Genomic DNA, 17,568 nt, shown 5'->3' on the forward strand with positions numbered 1-17,568 from the left:
AAACTTCATTTTTACTCAACATATGGTTTGTTTCTGGCCATGTCTTTAAACAATATAGTTTAACATCCACCTGCGTGGTCTCAATACATTGGGTATCAGTAGTTGTCTAGAGAGTAGTTACATACAGAAGAATGTGTGTAGGGGCTATGCAAACACTACATCATTTCATACGTGACCTGAGCATCTATGGATGTTGGTATATTTATGAGGGATGGTGTGAGAGATCCTAAAATCAATCTTTATGATATCAAGGGACAAAGGTAAAGCCAAATCAGAATGTCACAGAGAAAGTTACCACGAATAGAGGTAACATACAAGAGATAAAGAATAAAATTCTAATGGCATATGCTAACAAGTTATCAATAAGAACATACATGTTAATCCAAACACCCTACAGACTGGACCAAATGTAGCTAAATGACAGTTACTTGGGAACAGGTGACTGACTTCAATTATATAACATTGGTATCAACAGCAAAATTCTCAGATTACTAAACTGAATTCCACAAGTTCTCAAGATGCAACAATATGTAGCATATAAGTTTTAATTCAACGTAAAGTTTACAGAAATGCCTAAGACCTACTAGAATTTCAAAAGAGGGTTTACCTTTTCACTTCCAGCTAAATCAACCAGATAAAGCTTCCCACTGAGTTTCTGTTCTGTCTGTGTATTCTCTTGCTTTACATTGATAAGAAATATACTGTGACTCCTAGAGCTATGTTCATTCATATCTGAAAAGAAATTAATAAGCCAAGTATAAATACAGTTTCTTCATTAATAATTCCCCCCAAAGCATTATCCCAGAAATATCTTGAAATTAATAGACTGCATTAAGATTTAAGACAGACATGCCCTGGTCAGTACTAATGAATACTCCACTTACTTGTAACTGCTACGTGTCTGTTGGATTTCCCTTCATCTATGGTATCCATAACTTCATCTGGACTACACACAAAACGCTCTGTGCACCCCTGTGGAGTAATTTTAAAGTATTCTTAATACTCTTTAAAAAGTCTCTTACAGGGTTTTCTAAAGTAATCATTCTTTTAAGTACCTTTACATAGGGAACACGGTTTTTGTCTTCATGGACTGAAAGGTTAGTCTTTGAAACTGAAAAAGAAAAGTTATAGTATTAGTAATCTTACCTGGATATCAGTTATAAAATAAGTAATGAAAGTTAAAATAACTAATGTAATGTAAGTGGTAGGTTTCCTTTAGCAGCCCAACAATAGAAATTTTAAAATATATATTTTATACATATATACATACGTACATACATACATACATACACATTACTAAAATAAAGCAAGGCATTGTAAACATACTAGGAGAGTAATCTAGAAACTAATGTAAAAAAATAGAAATTTCAAACTTCTACCACCCACATTTTATAAATAACATGAGGCCTAAGGGAGGACAATGCATCTAACAGCTAGGACTAACAGTCTGGGTTTAAGTTCTACAACCCCTCAGTTTAAAGCCCTCATTATCATTTAAGAAGTACCCAATCAGGTTCACATTCCCTGCCAGCTACCAGGAGCTATTCCTTCATCTCTTAGTAAATGCTGCTTGACTTTAAAAAAAAAAAAAAAAAAGTACACATATGCTACTAAGTTACCTATGTATGATGTGTCACTTTATGAAACTTCATCTATGTTACTAAGAACATCTAATACTAGAAGAGTAACAGGTACTACTGAAATTATTAGAGCCAAGAATTTAACTTACCATCTAACAGGTCCCTTATCTTATCCAAATATATTTCAAAATATGAAACCTAAAGCACAAAGAAAAGTCAATCAGTTAATATTCCTTGTTCTCTTGGTAAACAATGTGGTCTAAGTGTTAGGTATTTAGACTAGGACATTACACTAGCCACAACTCACATTCTAAGAGGAAAGTGTGAGTCACTAAGCTGCTTAAATAATGAAAAGCCCATTTCTGTTAGAACCACCTACAATGGATGCGAAAAGGTAAGTGTAGTGGGAATTTTAAAGCTGTGTAGTTAAACTGCTTTCTACAGGGAGAGAAGCTAAGAACAGACTTGGCTTACCCAGTTAGTCATCTAATGGCTTATAAATTAGAATCAGTTCACCAATTCTGACAATCCTTCAACCTTATATACCTGTAACAACTTTTTTTTAAAGATTTATTTATTTTATGTGAGTACACTGTAACTATCTTCAGACACACTAGAGGAGGACATCTGATCCCATTACAGATGGTTGTGAGCCACCATGTGGTTGCTGGGATTTGAACTCAAGACCTTTGGGAGAGCAGTCATTGCTCTTAACTGCTGAGCCATCTCTCCAGCTGTAACAGCTTTTATATTCGACTTTCAGGAATCAGCTATTTTGGAAAATAAGTATCCTAAGTTAAATAAAATATAACCTTTCCCACGGAAATTTACCTTAATATGAAATTCCAAATTTTCATCCATGGAGTAAATATAATTAAAAATATCTTGCACTATTCTTGGAATAATCCCCATGCCTTCTGGATCATGAAGTTTACCCTACATAGAAAACAAAGTAGAATTGTTAACAAATTTCAAGAGAAAAATTGAAACAAAAACCTGTGACTCTTTACTAATATATAGTTAACAGGATAAACATTGTGACTGAAATTTTTTCTTTTAGAAATAGCTCTACAAATAAATTCAAGGTTTCAAGTATTACATGTCATATTGTATAAGCATATACCAACTAAGTTCTCTCTCACTCTGTTTTTTGTGTGTGTGTGTGTGTGTGTGTGTGTGTGTGTGTGTGTGTGTGTGTGTGTGTGAGACAGGGTTTCTCTGTGTGGCCCTGGCTTATCGGAATCACACTCTATAGACAATCTTATCAGAAGTGTAGCAGATATTCAGGAGACAATCACTTTTAATACCATCTAAGTTTTCTCACATCATAAAGTAGTAGAAAAATTCCCATTTAATTTTAAAATGTTCCATACTTTATAGCTATAATTTGTAAGACTTTATAATATAAAATACAGGTACAGCTTACTAACCAAGCTCATGAGTAACTAGAATCTTGCACTTACATGTGTATTATTTGTATGAGAAAAGGCAAGAAAGATAAAAAAATTTAAGCGCAATGAATTAACTACAAGAAATCAGTAAGTGGATTACTTACTTATACTGTAAACTATACTTAAGCACAGATTATGAAATGTTACCTCCATTGTGTGGGTCTTTCCAGATGATGTTTGTCCATATGCAAATATTGTTCCATTATAGCCCTCAAGAACATCTGCGAGAAAACAAAAGATCTTGTACTTCCAGGTCTTTTAAAGAAATGATCTCATTATAAAGTATGTAAAAAGTGATTAAAGTTCAATATGTAATATGTAAGGCATGGATGATGGCATATTGATTAGTTTTATGTCAACTTGACACAAGCTAGAGTCTCTGAGATTATACATAACATTAAAAATTACACTTTAAATCTCAGAGGTGTTACATGTATGCATTTATTGCCCCAGTGTTATACAACTGTATGTAGTCTGGCAAATGTATTATATAGATACCTACCTACAACTATTTACTTAATATCCAATTGTGAAGTAGCAGGATAATCAGATCATATCATGAGAGGGCATTTTTACTTTTATTATTTTAATTTTTTCATTTATTTTACTTATTTGGGTGTATCACATGCATGTCTGACTTCACAAGACTTGTGTGCCTGTGCTTGCAGAACCAGAAGAGGCATTGGACCCCCTGGAACTAGAGTTACAATTGTGAGCCGCCCACCATATAGGAACCCCACACCCTGGAAGAGTAGCCAGTACCCTTACCTGGTGAGCCACTTCTCTGGCCCCAGAAAGGGCCTTCTTAACATATTTGAGGCTAACTTTTGACTCACACAAAGTAGGTCAAAAGAACGCAATATAATTATACTCCATAATAGAATCTTTAGGAAAAATTGTAACAGTGTAACGCCACTGTTCCTCTGTTGCAGTTAAAGAATAACAAATTAATCTTCCCTCATCTTATGAACATTTTAGCACCCAGTTCACCGTCTCTCACCAATACCACTCCTAATTTTTGGTAGATTTAATGTCCATATAATATATGACCTGAGACCCTGACTAGCCACTTAGAGACTTGATATGATTCCACAATGAGACCCTAACCTTTCCCTATTTTTTTTCCTTTCATAACTGAGATTTTATTGGTTGAAGATCAGAATAAGAGTACAGAGACATTCCAATTCTTATCACAGGTACCCAAACTCTGAAGAGTTTGTGTTCACCCATGCAAATGAAGAGCTACCATACTGTTTTTCTTTGAACTCATTCCAGTGATGTTCCAGCCTCAAACTTGTTGGCAAGTTTCCTTAAGACCTTTCATAACAACCAAATGCTCATAATCCTCAGTTCCACCAATTTTATTATCCACCAGTTTCACATAATCCTCAGTTCCACAATTATATTTTCCACCAGTTTCACAATTTTATGCCACACACAGAACATACTCAAAATTTCCATCTTTCACTGCACATTGTTACAACTGTTAGGAAAACGGACTCCCACAACCACAGACGTCACAGTTCTGACAGGGCAAGGAACAAAGACTGGCTTTCTTACAAAATGGTTCTACTAGAAACACCGGACCAACTATAACTGAAAATATTCCAGACATGAATGCATGACTGAGACTCCAAACTGCCATTTAGTATGCTTTGTACTGTAGGATATAAAACTAGCCCCCTCTATGCAATGTTACGGTGACCCCTGAGACAGTCACAGCCTCTCCTGCTGACTCAGTATCCTGCTATTTTCTGGTTGTCCCAAAAAATAAACCAGCAAATGATTTAACCTCTTAAAAAAAACATTTACACTTAAAAATGGGATCAGGTGGAGTTCCCTCACCTTTTAAAAATGTTTCTAGAGTTACTAAAAAACTGGCATTTACAAAATAGTTGATAAAAATATTCCTCTGGATTGTACAAGAAGGGAGACGGGGACCACGTGATGAATACTTAGTTGGACTTCGCTTCTTTCTCTTCTTCAGAGGCTGGACTCTGGTTTTCTGTCTCTCCGTTGTCTGCAGGCAGATCTGTAGTTTGCTGGTCAGCCACCTCAGCCTGTTTGCTGTTCGCTCCCCTCTTCTCTTTTATCTGCACTTTTTCTGTCTGATGCTTTACCTTTCCTGTGGCCTTTTTTGGCTTTGCATGCACCATGGACTTGCTTGGCCAACAGCTTGGGCTCTGCCTTTGCCGCTCCATCCTCACTAACCTTCCTCTTGGGCATCATGGAGGTGGGGATGGTGGGGCAGTCTGCTAAGGAGCTGCACTGCCCTAGCCGCCACCACATGAACTGCTGTGACCCCATGACCTTTTCTTATTAACTAACCACACCACCTCCACAATCTTCTATTACTCCTGATTGATGGAGCCCAAGCTTTTTGTGGTTTGTTTTTTGGGTTTTTTTTTTTGGTTTTTGTCTTCTGGAAACTATAATCTACTAACTTTTTTCTATCAGTTTGTTTTGGATTTTAGAGACTGGAACTCCTTAGGTAGCCCAGGCTGCTCTTACACTTATGGTAATCCTTCTGCCTCTTCCTCCTGAGAGCTGAGGTTACAGGCATACCCAGTTTGCCCATTAATCCTACCATCTTTTTTCACTTTCAAGTCTCTCACATAGTAACTTCCCTTTAAGGTACCATGGTACACCAATATAAACATTATACGGACAATATCCTCAATTCTTTCGCCCTTTAATCTCTTCTTTTGTACTTGCCTGGTAAAATTTCAAGTGGGTGAACTCAATTCTTCTGGAAGCAAACTTAACTGCTGTCTGGCAGTGCTTCCACATGCCCCAACTCACCTACTGCATGCCATCTCTGCTATTTAATCCTAATTTGTCTGCTTTTTTGTTTTTTGAGACAGGGTCTCACTGCCTAGACTTGGCTGGCCTGGAACTTACTATGTAGAACAGGTTAGCCTTGAGCTCACAAAGATTGGCCTGTCTCTTCCAAGCCCTGGGTTTAAAGACCTCTGCCACCATGACTGCTTTCATTCGTTTTTATACTGAAACCCAACGTGTCTGGTAAATATCTAAGATTTCTGCTTTAAACTAAGGAGCATATTTTAGAACTGTCAATAAATATAATTATCATAAACAGTTATTTAATGAGAGCCTTTTGATAAAGAAGCATTTTTACAGTAAACATAAAGTCTAGCACCCTCTCTGCTTTTAGAGTTTTAAGATTTTAGAAAATCTAAAACTAGAAAATTCTCTTGTGGGTGCTACTTTTTTTTTTTATCCTTGGCAATCCCTAATAAGTTCCTACAGGATTTTTCTAATGACTGTAAGATAAGCCTTTGAGGAAGGGACAATGGAATAGAAAAAATAAAACTTATTTTCTAATTTTTAAAAATTTATCTAGCCATGTCATTCTCATACTGTTCCATTTCTACAATAGTATTTTAGGAAATCACTCATGAACTCACTCTTCAAAAATAAGCTTGTAACACAATCCCTGTGGCAGTCTTTACTAGGTACAATATATGACGAGATCACAGTAACTGAAAAGTGCAATATGTTTAAAAATTGTATTTAGACTTTTGTTACTTTAACTTTCTAATTAATATAGGCAAAAGCAGGTATTAAAAATAAAAAGCAATGTTGGAAAAAAAAATCACAAACCAAATTTTACTTATTGCTAGGACAGTACTGAGTTTGGAGAGTTACATTTACCTTTAACAATCTTCTTTGCACAATCGTTGTATACTTGCTCTTGAGATGTGCTTGACTGGAACACACGATCAAATGCATAAGGCTTGGACTATAAAAGGAAAACAAAAGTGTTACAAATTACAGATGAGTGGACATTTTTAAACTCAAAGACACTGTAGCATATTTACCTTTAACAATAGTATACCTGTTCTGCACCATGAGGGTAAGACCTTAGAAAATCAGCTCCATGAAAACAAGAACATTTGGTTTGCTCCCAGTATACCTTAGGGTCTATTCTGAGAAGTACGGAGGTATAGTTTTCTCTCTCTACACCTTGCTCCCCACTTGCTCTCCATATAGCTCCACTTCCAGTTCTAGTCCCAGCCTTCCTCAGTTTCTTTAAAAGCATTTTTGTTTTGAGACAGGGTTTCTTTCACTAAATTGTCCAAGTTGGCCCTGAACATGAGATTCTCTTGGCTCCAACTCCAAAGCAGCTTAGATTTCAGCCCCTTGCCACCAGGACTAGTGTCCATTTTCAATACTAATATTACTTTGCAAATAAAAAAATAAGAATTTGACAGGCATAAAAACTGTTAATGACAAAATTAAAACAGAACTTCCATCAATTAAAATTCAGCCCTCTTTCAACAATTTCATTCAGCTTCTCATCCTTTCATTTAACAAATATTTATGGAATGTAGACGCCATGATGACCAAGACAGATTCTGTTTTAGTGGAGCTTAAATTAACAGTGAGATACACACGACACAATTAAGTGACCACAGCTTAGCTGACACACTGAAAGAGTACACTAGAGGATAGCACAAGAATGTCATGGCAGCCTTAGAAAAAGCACCTGACTCACTGGCCCTCTTTTCAGTATTAGCCATGACACCAGTTGGGGTTGATGTGAGGAAGCAGTGTAGGCATCGATAATAAGGTGTTTACAGAGCCTGTAGTCAAAATAAGCTTATATACATTCAAGAAAAAGAAGTCTGAAGTGTCAGGAGCAAGGACCAAATGCAAACGTCAATACAGTGAAAAAAGCATCGCATCTTGTAGATATTTTTAAATATCTACATAGAAAATTGTTTTAAGGTTCAGAATATGGGGCCATGGAGATGACTCACTGGGTAAAGGAGCCTCCAAGCCCCGTGATAAAAGTTCGACTCCTGGTGGTCAGGTAGGAGGCCTAGCAAGTGCTCCATGACATTAAAATCATGTTTTCCCTTGAGTCATGACTGCTGTATATTTGGGGATCCAACTTCCTTTAGGAAAAACTAGGGAGCAGGCAGATGCATACTTAGGTCTTCTGTTACTCTTTCTTTAGAGGCCTGATCTAAATAATTACATTGTTCCAACCAATGTTCAGCCCACCTCAAAAATTAAATCTTAGATTCACTAACAATTCTGTTCTACCTGACTGCTCCTTATTCTTTTCCAACCTGACCTTCTTTGAAGTCAGTGCTCTACTACTGACCCATACCTCTGGAACTAACTTGACCTTTGTTACTGAGTATTTCAATTCACAGCTACCTTTCCTTGAGGTATACACATTTTATATTCTGATTTTTTAATTAAAGAATTAAATCACACTTATTTTGTGTATGTTTACACCGTACAAACACATTGAAAACAACTTGGAGTAGTCAATACTTTTCAACTACTGAAGATATTCTACATACTGTGGTATCAAATATTCAAATAAAACTTAATTCTTTATTTAAAAGTAAACAAGAACATCCATCTCATTAGTATATAAAATTGTGTTCATCTTTACTAAGTGGTATCACAAAGGAATGTCTTAAAATAATTTTATGATTATCAGTAAATGTCCAATATTTTATATACCCATATACTGTAAGTAGCATAAGACTACGCTTACTATTTCTTAGGCAAGTGGGAAAGTTTAAGAAACCCTGTTCTTAGGGCTTGTCCCAAGCCTTGTCTTTTCCCCGCTACTTTCCGCTAGTCTAGTCCCTTGCAATTGGTGGTCATATGACCCAGTTCTACCTCATATAAAGAGGTTATCTGCTAGCGGGCCTTGGAGAAATTCTTTCTTTACTAATAAAGGAATCACCCAGATTCTTTTCTTCTTTTTTTTAATGTAACATTTATCTTTATTTCTGTCACATTGAAAAGTGCTGTGCACTCTCAGTTGCCAGTTATTTAGTCTCAGGGATTAAGATAGATCATTGCATGGTTTCCTGATTTTTACAGTTTCTGATTAGCACCAGATTCCTTTCTGATTCATGGAATGAATCTGGAGCTGTAGTGGATGCAAACTTAACTATTATAATCAAAAATGAGCAACGAAGCATGACAGACTACTAAAAGGTCTTGGAAGCAGCAGTAATATGAGCCTATTTCTAAAATTTCTATGATATGAGAAAAATAACCTTTAATTTTAAGCCCCAGTTGTTTTCCCTCAGCAACTAGAAGCATAGCAAGAATGACTTCATTTAGGCATTAATTTTGATTATTCTCAAAGTATCCTTTTGATGACATGCTACTGACACATTAACATTCAATTACAAAGGTGCAGATTTTTAAAAAAGACAATTTGGTATTTTACTTATTTGACAAAGCATTCTTTTTGGATTGCAGTTGTAAGGTATTAACTGGGACTGGAAAGATGGTTCAGGAGTTAAGAACTCCTCCTGTTCTTCTAGGGGACCTGAGGCATTTCGTTCCTAACATCCATGTCAAGCACTCACAATAGCTTTAACTCTACCTCCTGAGGATCAATGCCCTCTCCTGGCTTCCAGGGAACCTGAATGCATACATGCTCAAATACTCATACACACACACACCCCAATAAAAACAAATCATTAATTTCACTATGTAAGTCAAATGTTGTCACTAAAGATACCGCCTGAAGTTACTAACTGAACCTGGCCTCCTAGGAAGAAATCAAGACCTTGTGAATGAAAAATTCATAATTAAGATACATCTCAATCTTTTGAATAAACTAAACAAAGGAAACTTATATATCAGGTCTTAATTTTTTTTAATTCATTTTTTAAATTGAAAACAGGTGCTGGAGAGATGGCTCAGGGGTTAAGGGCACTGACTGCTCGTCCAGAGGTCCTGAGTTCAAATCCCAGCAACCACATGGTGGCTCACAACCATCTGTAATGGGATCTGATGCCCTCATCTGGTGTGTCTGAAGGCAGCGACTGTGTACTCATATATAATAAATAAATCTTAAAAAAAAAAAAAGAAATACACAGTACACAACCTATAATTCTATGTTTTCAAAAATAATCTATTTTACAAACTCTAAGTCACAAGATGCATCCATATCTGACTTAGCCTTCGCAGGATAAATCCAAGGAATGAGTTTAACTAAACTACATGACACCTTGGTCTGCTTGAATGACTTCCATGTGAGACTGTACAGATCAAACCAAATTTGGCCATGAAGCAGGGATATGCTACTGACAGGCATTCTGAATAATGGTTGTTCAGAATGCAGTGTGCACTGAGTTTTCCTTAAGGCACTGAGGTAAGGACTCCTTTCTCTTTTTCAATTTTCAAGGCAATCAAGGTTTAATATCAAGCCAGTACTGACCTGTAAGTGCAAGTTATGTTTTGCTTGAGGCAAGGAAATGGAAAAGATAATCTAATTACTTTAATTCTCTTCTAATGTCAATGAATTACAGCAGGCTGGCTTAGGTTCTGGCAGCCTGAACAATATACCATATAAGGAACTATGATTAGAAGACATTTAACCCTGCACAGGAAGATGCAGAAATACTGCTATGAACTTTTTTGCTTTGGGATTTTCACTTTCAGCAAGTTCAGGGGAACACATAGATACTCAGTCTTATTTGCTATCTCACTGTTTTGTGAGCTCTCTAACTGAAATAGCTATTTTGTATTGTTCAAAGATTTTCAGGGAATGATTTGTTTCACTCAGTGTGGTCATATTTATTGCACTTTACCAAGCATTTATATCACAAATAAGGCTAAAAGCTACTCAAATCATGCACAACACTGCGAGATCAACAGGTCCACTTACCAGAATGCCACATTATATTAAAATTGATTCTGAGGGTAACAGGAAAATTTTTGGGCAAAATATTAAAAGCTAAACTTAGAAGAAAAGCAGAATCCCCAATTATTTTCTATCCAATTATTTTCTATCTGAACAGTGACTACCACTCAGTTGACATTATAAACTAATACATTTAGATCTTAAATTTTGACTTAACTTAAAGATAATGAACAAAATACCTAAATATCATACTTAAAACACTCTAGTTTTACATGCTATGCTGTTGCAATTCTCTCCTAAGCTAGTTCTAATTTATCATGTTTAGGATCCAATAAATTAAGTTAAATAAATCATGTTTTTACAATTTTTTTCAATCTGGCTCTCTGGCATAGAGACTTTCATTCCTTAAACCCCTATAACTTCTTAAATAGTCTTTTAAAAATTGAACACAAAGACTTCATCATATAAATATGCGTAATACAGGTAAGAAATCAATTTCTAAAACAATAATTGAAATATATTAAGTATCTTTTTAGTGTCCTCAATGTTTCCTTTAGTTTTAAAATGTACTTTCTCTATACTTTTTACTCATCCTCTACCTAAGTTTCTATTCATTGCTTAAACTCACTTGTATTACAGAAACTTTCAAACAGAAATCATGATAACTTTTCCCAAAGGAAAGGACCTAAAATAAATGTGTTTTCTGTAGTGGGGGCTATCTTTTGTTGCATGTATTATGGCCACAATCCTCTTGTCTCAGGCTCACACGTGCTATGATTACATAAACTTAATACAAAATCTTAAATTTTGGCATTCCAAGCAAAACAAATCTTAGTGATATTTACAAAAATTTTTTTTTAATGTCTTTTTTTTTTTTTTTTGGAGCTGGGGACCGAACCCAGGGCCTTGCGCTTCCTAGGCAAGCGCTCTACCACTGAGCTAAATCCCCAACCCCGTATTTACAAAATTTTTAAAGCATGCACAAAAACTCAGAGAATTAAGACCATCTTAATAATAGTGGCAAATGAAATATATCTTTATTGTATAAATCATTGCTAAAACTGAATAATCAGAGATGCTAAGGAATAAGAAGCCTCAAGTTTGGGAACTAATCTGCTAAGGACTGCAGGCACAACATACACCTAACCACCTTCCACTCTGGTCTCTGTGCACTAAAGAACAGAATTCCTATGCTCAATTAACTTCCCTTCTTTACTATGATGTCTTTTATAGCAAGAGCATCTTGAGAACTCATTAACAAAGAACTGGCCTGACAGTCTTCACACAGCAGTATTTGGGGTTAGTGACCTGATATATATTTTTTTTCCTGCCATAACCCTACCAGGAGGATGTAGTACATTTCCCAAACTGAACTTTGAAAACCTTCACATTAACACACCCACTAGAGAACTTTAGTATTATCATCAGGCCAATGCTTTCAATCATCAATGGCCAGTCTCCCGTGACCTCTCTGCCCTATTTCTAAATTAAGTAGCTCAAACAATATACTAAATATAGATTTCTACTCAAGAACAAACAATTACGAGTAAAACTGACATTAACAATTGAATCCTAATAGCAATGCCCATGGCATCATCACTAATGATGCGTTTACTTTTTAGTTTAGCTTGCTGTTCTGTATATAGAGGCAATCTTATCAGTCACTTTTAATCTTGAACTCAGAATGCTGTTTTCGGAGAATCTGCAATGCTAGCTATATATATATAAAAAAAATCTTCCCTTTCAGGTTTCTCTAATAATAATCAATCAGCTCAGTTACATTTTACACTACAATGGAGTATTTGCTGCCTCTCAGATTACCATGATCAATTTCCTTTAAGATAGACTATATCTGTATTAACATGAATCTAATAACGGTGATTAGATTCCCATAAGGTCTTTACAACACTATGTCTCCGTTATACCTATCTTTCCTACAATGTTAAAACACGCTAAAGAATGAAATTCTAGATCTTTCTGACACTTATTTGGCCCAATCTAAATCTACTTATACCTACTATAACATTAGAGACAATTAACTCTAATTTCAATGAAAAGCCACTAGCTCTTTTTACAGGCTCCAATTTCCCAATTACTGTTAACATGAAAAACAGAGAGGGAGAACATGTGAGAAACAAGCATATTTACACACACGAGCGCGCGAGTGAACGTGCACTAAACTAGCTCCTGGGACGTAGCCTCCAGAGCCCCAGGTGGGGGAGTGTCCAGACTGAGAAACAAGACACCTCCCAGCTGCCAGAGCTTAGCACTGGGGTGGGGGGTGATCCTCGAACCTTCACAGAGTTGCCTCAACATAGCTCGTTCCTCCCTGGCCGTGTGAACCCGCAAACCCGGCTCGGGAGAATGAGCACTCCCTGCTCCCTCTGGTCTTTGCGACCGGCCACGTCCCAGAACTCACCGCCCTGCCCGACCCCGAGTGACGTGGGGACAGGGCCACTCACCGCAATCATCACCGTGTCTTCTCCCTGGAACTTGGCGACATACTTGTCGCCGCGGTTCACTTCAGACTCGTTGAGAGGTCTGAAGCGACACATCACTTTGATGTTGCACTCCGCCGGGTCCGCCATCTTTCTGGCAGCCGGGACTGCAGGCCGGGCGCCACTCCCCGCCGCTCAGTGGGATAAGCGACGGGAGCCAAGAAGCAGGGGTCGCGAGGACCGGAAGGCCCGGGCTCTGCAGCGCTGCGAGCCCCAGGCAGCTAGACCAAAGCGCTATCACCGGCAGCCCGCGCCCTTAGTTCACTTCCGCTCCATCATGGCGGTCATGGCGGCAGCGCCCACAGCGCCTCAGTGCTCCTCAGCGTCTCCCTCACCGATCTCTGCAGGCTGCGGGGACTGGCGAGCGGCTCCTTCTTTTCTTTCCGGGAGGGACAGCCGGGGCCTATGGCTCGGCCCACTATCCTGTCCCGGCAGCTCGCCGGCCTCCAGGCCAGCTGACACTCACACCCTCAAAGGCCTTAGTGCCCAGGCCGGCGGCAAGCTGGGCGGGCGGGCGGAACACTGCGCAGGCGCGGGGCGACGCCCAGCAGCCAATCCAAGCCTGCGACCGGCCGCCGGCTATGGCCGGCTCCACCTCAGCTGCTGGTTTAGGGCTTCAGATCGAGTTTTCCTGCAAGTTGAATAGCGCCAAGGCCGCTACAGAAGTTCTCAGAGCGCAGGAAGGTTTACTTATCTCTTTTTCTTTGGAGAAGTTAGTTTTAACCAGTTAATGGTGATGTTCAATTTAGTTTAAGACCAGATCCCTAAAAAGAAGAGTGCTTTCATTTGGCCTTAGAGAAAAAATGATTACTGATGCACCCTTGGGTTTTATTTTGTTTCTGTTTTAGATCGCCTTGCCAAAACCGGGGAGATTTGAATTTCGGGTGGGGCATGGCCGGGGTGCAGCAGTAACCCACCCCGCCCTTACCCGAGCGCGAGCGTTATTCAGACATAACAAAGAAGGGGGAAGTTTCTTTCAGGTAATGAGAGAAGTTTTCCAAGAGATAGGGAACTGCTGGGTGGGATGGAAGAAGAACCTCCCCGTCACTTGTCACCTTTAGCTGCCCCGGGCTTGACATCACTTGACAGGTGAGCCACTGTTACCCAAAGGTATTTGGTGAATTTGAGGTCCCACTTCCCTGACCAAAGGGAAACTCAACTTAGTTGCAACACCAGAGGAATGGTGTTGTAGCACTTGTTCCTTAAGAGTGTCTTTAAAGGCCTAGATTGTCTGTTCTCAACCTGTGGGTTGCAACCACTTTTGGAATAACATAGCAGGTTTTTATATTGCTATTTATAACAGTAGCGAAATTATAGTTATGAAATAGTGATGAAATAATTTTATGCTTGGGGTCACCACAACATGAACTGTATTAATGGGTCTCAGCATTAGGAAGGTTGAGAAACACTGACCTAGATATTAATACGTTGGGTTACATGTCTAAGAAAACCACTCCCCGGGCTGGAGTCATAAGTCTGGTAGTGTACTTGCTTAGAAAGCAGGAGGCCCTGGCTTCAACCACCACTTGCACTTAAAAAACAAATGACTTAGCATTCTCTTTTCCGAAGATGAATACCACAAAAACTCTATGTGGAAATGGTTCTGAGGTGCTGCAAGGGAAAACTTCTATAACAATTAGAAACCTTTTTTCTGGTTTTCAGACTTGGCTGGGTAAATGACCTGCTGAGCTCACTGGAACATCCTAGCACCTCCAGAAACAAATCCAGAGTTTAATAGATCCAGCTTGATTGGCCTTCTGCAATGGAGGAAAAGAGCTCAGTTGCAGTGGAGAATCTTAGAAATCAAGCAAAGTAGGGCTTTATCACAGGCCTTGGAAGTGTGGAATGTGGATACAACTTAAATGACCCTGTGTTCTGAGAGGCTCCAAGCAAGTCAGAACTTTGAATAAAGGTGCCATCATCAGGTCTGGATAACAGTGGGCCAACGTGCCATGTCCTTGAGCATGACAGAGCACCTATGTGGAATGCAGTCCTGGGAATACTCTTTTTTTCTGAACTCTTTACTTTCTTTTGAATTGAAGGCTGCCTTGCTGTTTCTGTCCTCCAGACAAGAGTAGAAGGTGTTCTCTTTGCTGATATTTGGAACCGCTGTTTCGGGTAGTCCATGATTTTAGAGAACAAAGGTTTTCAGTAAGAAGTAGAGAGTCAGTGTAAGGAGGATTGGACACATGCTTTTTGGAGAGAGCTATCTTTTCCTGCTCTGTTTGTATTGTGCTCTATGCCCCTTATTAGCCCAGGATACGGAGATTTTTACTTTGTTGTCTCTTCAGTTCTATTATTCTTCATCTGATTTCTTCATCATTATCTGTATCTTGTCATCTTTATCTCTAATTTCAAAAGAATCTAGTTCTCCTGAAAAGTAGGTTTTTCATTTACATTCCAAATTCTCCAATACCTGGCTCCTGCCTGTCATCAGCTTCTGTCATTGCCTCCTCCTCTTCCTCTCTTCTTCCTCCTCCTTAAAGGCTTAAAGCCCACACCCACAGTGCCATCCTTACTCCAAAAGGCCACACCTACTAAAACAGGGTCATACCTTCTAATAGTGCCACTTCTTGGGCCGAGTATATATAAACCATTACAACTTTCATGAAGAAACAAATGATTGAATTTTTTAATTTTATTTTTTAATCTCTATGAGTGTGTGCTTTGTACACAGGTATCTACAAAGCCAGTAGAGGGCTGGAGCTGCAGTTATGGATAGTTGTCAGCCACTTGACATGAGTACTGGATCCAAACTGACATCCCCTGGAACAGTAGTCACTGAGCTATCTGTCCACTCCCCAAAAGACTGATTTTAAAAAGTTTGCAATCCCAATTGCCTAGTCCTGTGTGGCTTGGTCCTGGAAACCTGCCTGGGATGGCTAGGGAGTGAGGAAAGGACAGACACACATACAGCCAGGCCAGGAGTGATAAGGCTGTGCTCTCTCTGACAGTGTCCTCATTTTGTACAGAAGGAGGAGGGTTTTGCTGGCTCAGTGGGAGGTCTGGGCATAGAAGCAGTGGGGGAGCAAGCTACTCTCTGTAAACTCTGTCAGCATTTGCACAGATACCAAAGTTCCCTGAGCCTAACCCAGGGGAGGTTTGCAAATTTCTATGTGTGTGGGTCATGGATGTTCATGTCAGTAATTCACATTCACCCAGGGCTTCCTCCACTCCCCATAATACAGTATTTTTAGTGAAATAATATATTTCCTTTAGTTTGTGACTTGTCAACATAACATCTTAAGGAAAATGTGAGTGATATCTTTATGTAGGTTAAGTTAGTCTTCAGTAATGACCCTCCAGGAATTCACATCTTTGTGTGTTCTCTTTACCAGGACCTAAGCTGGCTCTGTGACCCTTGTTCACTATGGAAGAAGTGTAACACTTACTTCATGGTATCTTAAACTAACAGTGAAGATGGCTTGCAGTATCAATTTCCATCTTTTGGAAATTTTGTGGTTCTGGCTGGCACATCAAGTCCAGCCACCCTGAAAGCACAATGCTAGCAAGGTCATTTGTAAGCACTTCAGGCAATAGTCTCAGATGATCTCAACCTTCCAGCCGTTACGACCTAGGGACCAGACTTGTTAGGGAAGCCATTTTGGACATGCAGACCAACATTATCCATTAGCCGAATACCAGTAAGTAATCACAATTGAAACTCTCAGAGCAGAAAAGTCAACCGGCTGAGGTCTGCCTAAATTCCTGGCCCATAAAATCAGGAAATACAATAAAGAAGTTATTGTTTCAAGCTGTTCCGCAACTTCAAACTTAAATTTTATCTTTTATAAATAAGTTTGCAATATGTAATTTGTATGTGATGAATGTGCTTAAATTGGACTTTATTCTAGAGTAATTATAAATGTAAAAGTTTGAGAGGGGAGCTGGAAAGACGGCTTAGTGGTTAAGAGACCTGAGTTCTTCCAGAGGACCCAGGTTTGACTCCTGTGACCAACATAGGGACTCACCCCCATCTGCAACTCTTGTTCCAGGGGATCATAGTCCCTCGTCTGGCCTCCACAGGCACTGCATGCACATGGTGCATGAACATACAGGCAGGCAAAACCCCCATACATAAAAAAGTTGGATAGGATCTATCATAATTGCTGTATGGAACACTATTACTATTTTTAAAAAATAGTTATTTATTTTATGTTATTTATTAGCTGTCTTCAGATACATCAGAAGAGGCATTGGGTTCCATTACAGATTGTTGTGAGCCACCATGTGGTTACTGGGAATTGAACTCAGGACCTCTGGAAGAGCAGTCAGTCAGTGCTCTCAACCACTGAGCCATCTCTCCAGCCCCGAGTACTACACTTAAGAATATGCATTTTATATTTCACGTGAAATATAAAATACTTATTCATTTCTTTTATTTA

At 38.7% G+C, this 17,568-nt stretch overlaps 1 protein-coding gene and 1 pseudogene across 1 annotated transcript in view; both read right to left on the reverse strand.

The window, feature by feature from the left end:
• Positions 1-13,709, reverse strand: part of Kif5b (kinesin family member 5B) — a 37,319-nt gene extending 23,610 nt beyond the window's left edge. Inside the window, exons 1-8 of the mRNA XM_032885255.1 lie at positions 13,148-13,709; positions 6,707-6,794; positions 3,179-3,252; positions 2,412-2,516; positions 1,730-1,778; positions 1,056-1,111; positions 885-972; positions 608-732 (exon numbers count right to left, since the gene is read on the reverse strand). Coding sequence (XP_032741146.1) covers positions 608-732; positions 885-972; positions 1,056-1,111; positions 1,730-1,778; positions 2,412-2,516; positions 3,179-3,252; positions 6,707-6,794; positions 13,148-13,273 — 711 coding nt within the window. The 5' untranslated portion in view covers positions 13,274-13,709. The remainder of the gene's footprint in view (positions 1-607; positions 733-884; positions 973-1,055; positions 1,112-1,729; positions 1,779-2,411; positions 2,517-3,178; positions 3,253-6,706; positions 6,795-13,147) is intronic.
• Positions 4,874-5,813, reverse strand: LOC116884018 (annotated as a pseudogene).
• Positions 13,710-17,568: the final 3,859 nt, after the last annotated feature.

Source organism: Rattus rattus, chromosome 14 (assembly GCF_011064425.1).
Source record: "Rattus rattus isolate New Zealand chromosome 14, Rrattus_CSIRO_v1, whole genome shotgun sequence".
In the NCBI taxonomy this organism is placed as follows: domain Eukaryota; kingdom Metazoa; phylum Chordata; class Mammalia; order Rodentia; family Muridae; genus Rattus; species Rattus rattus.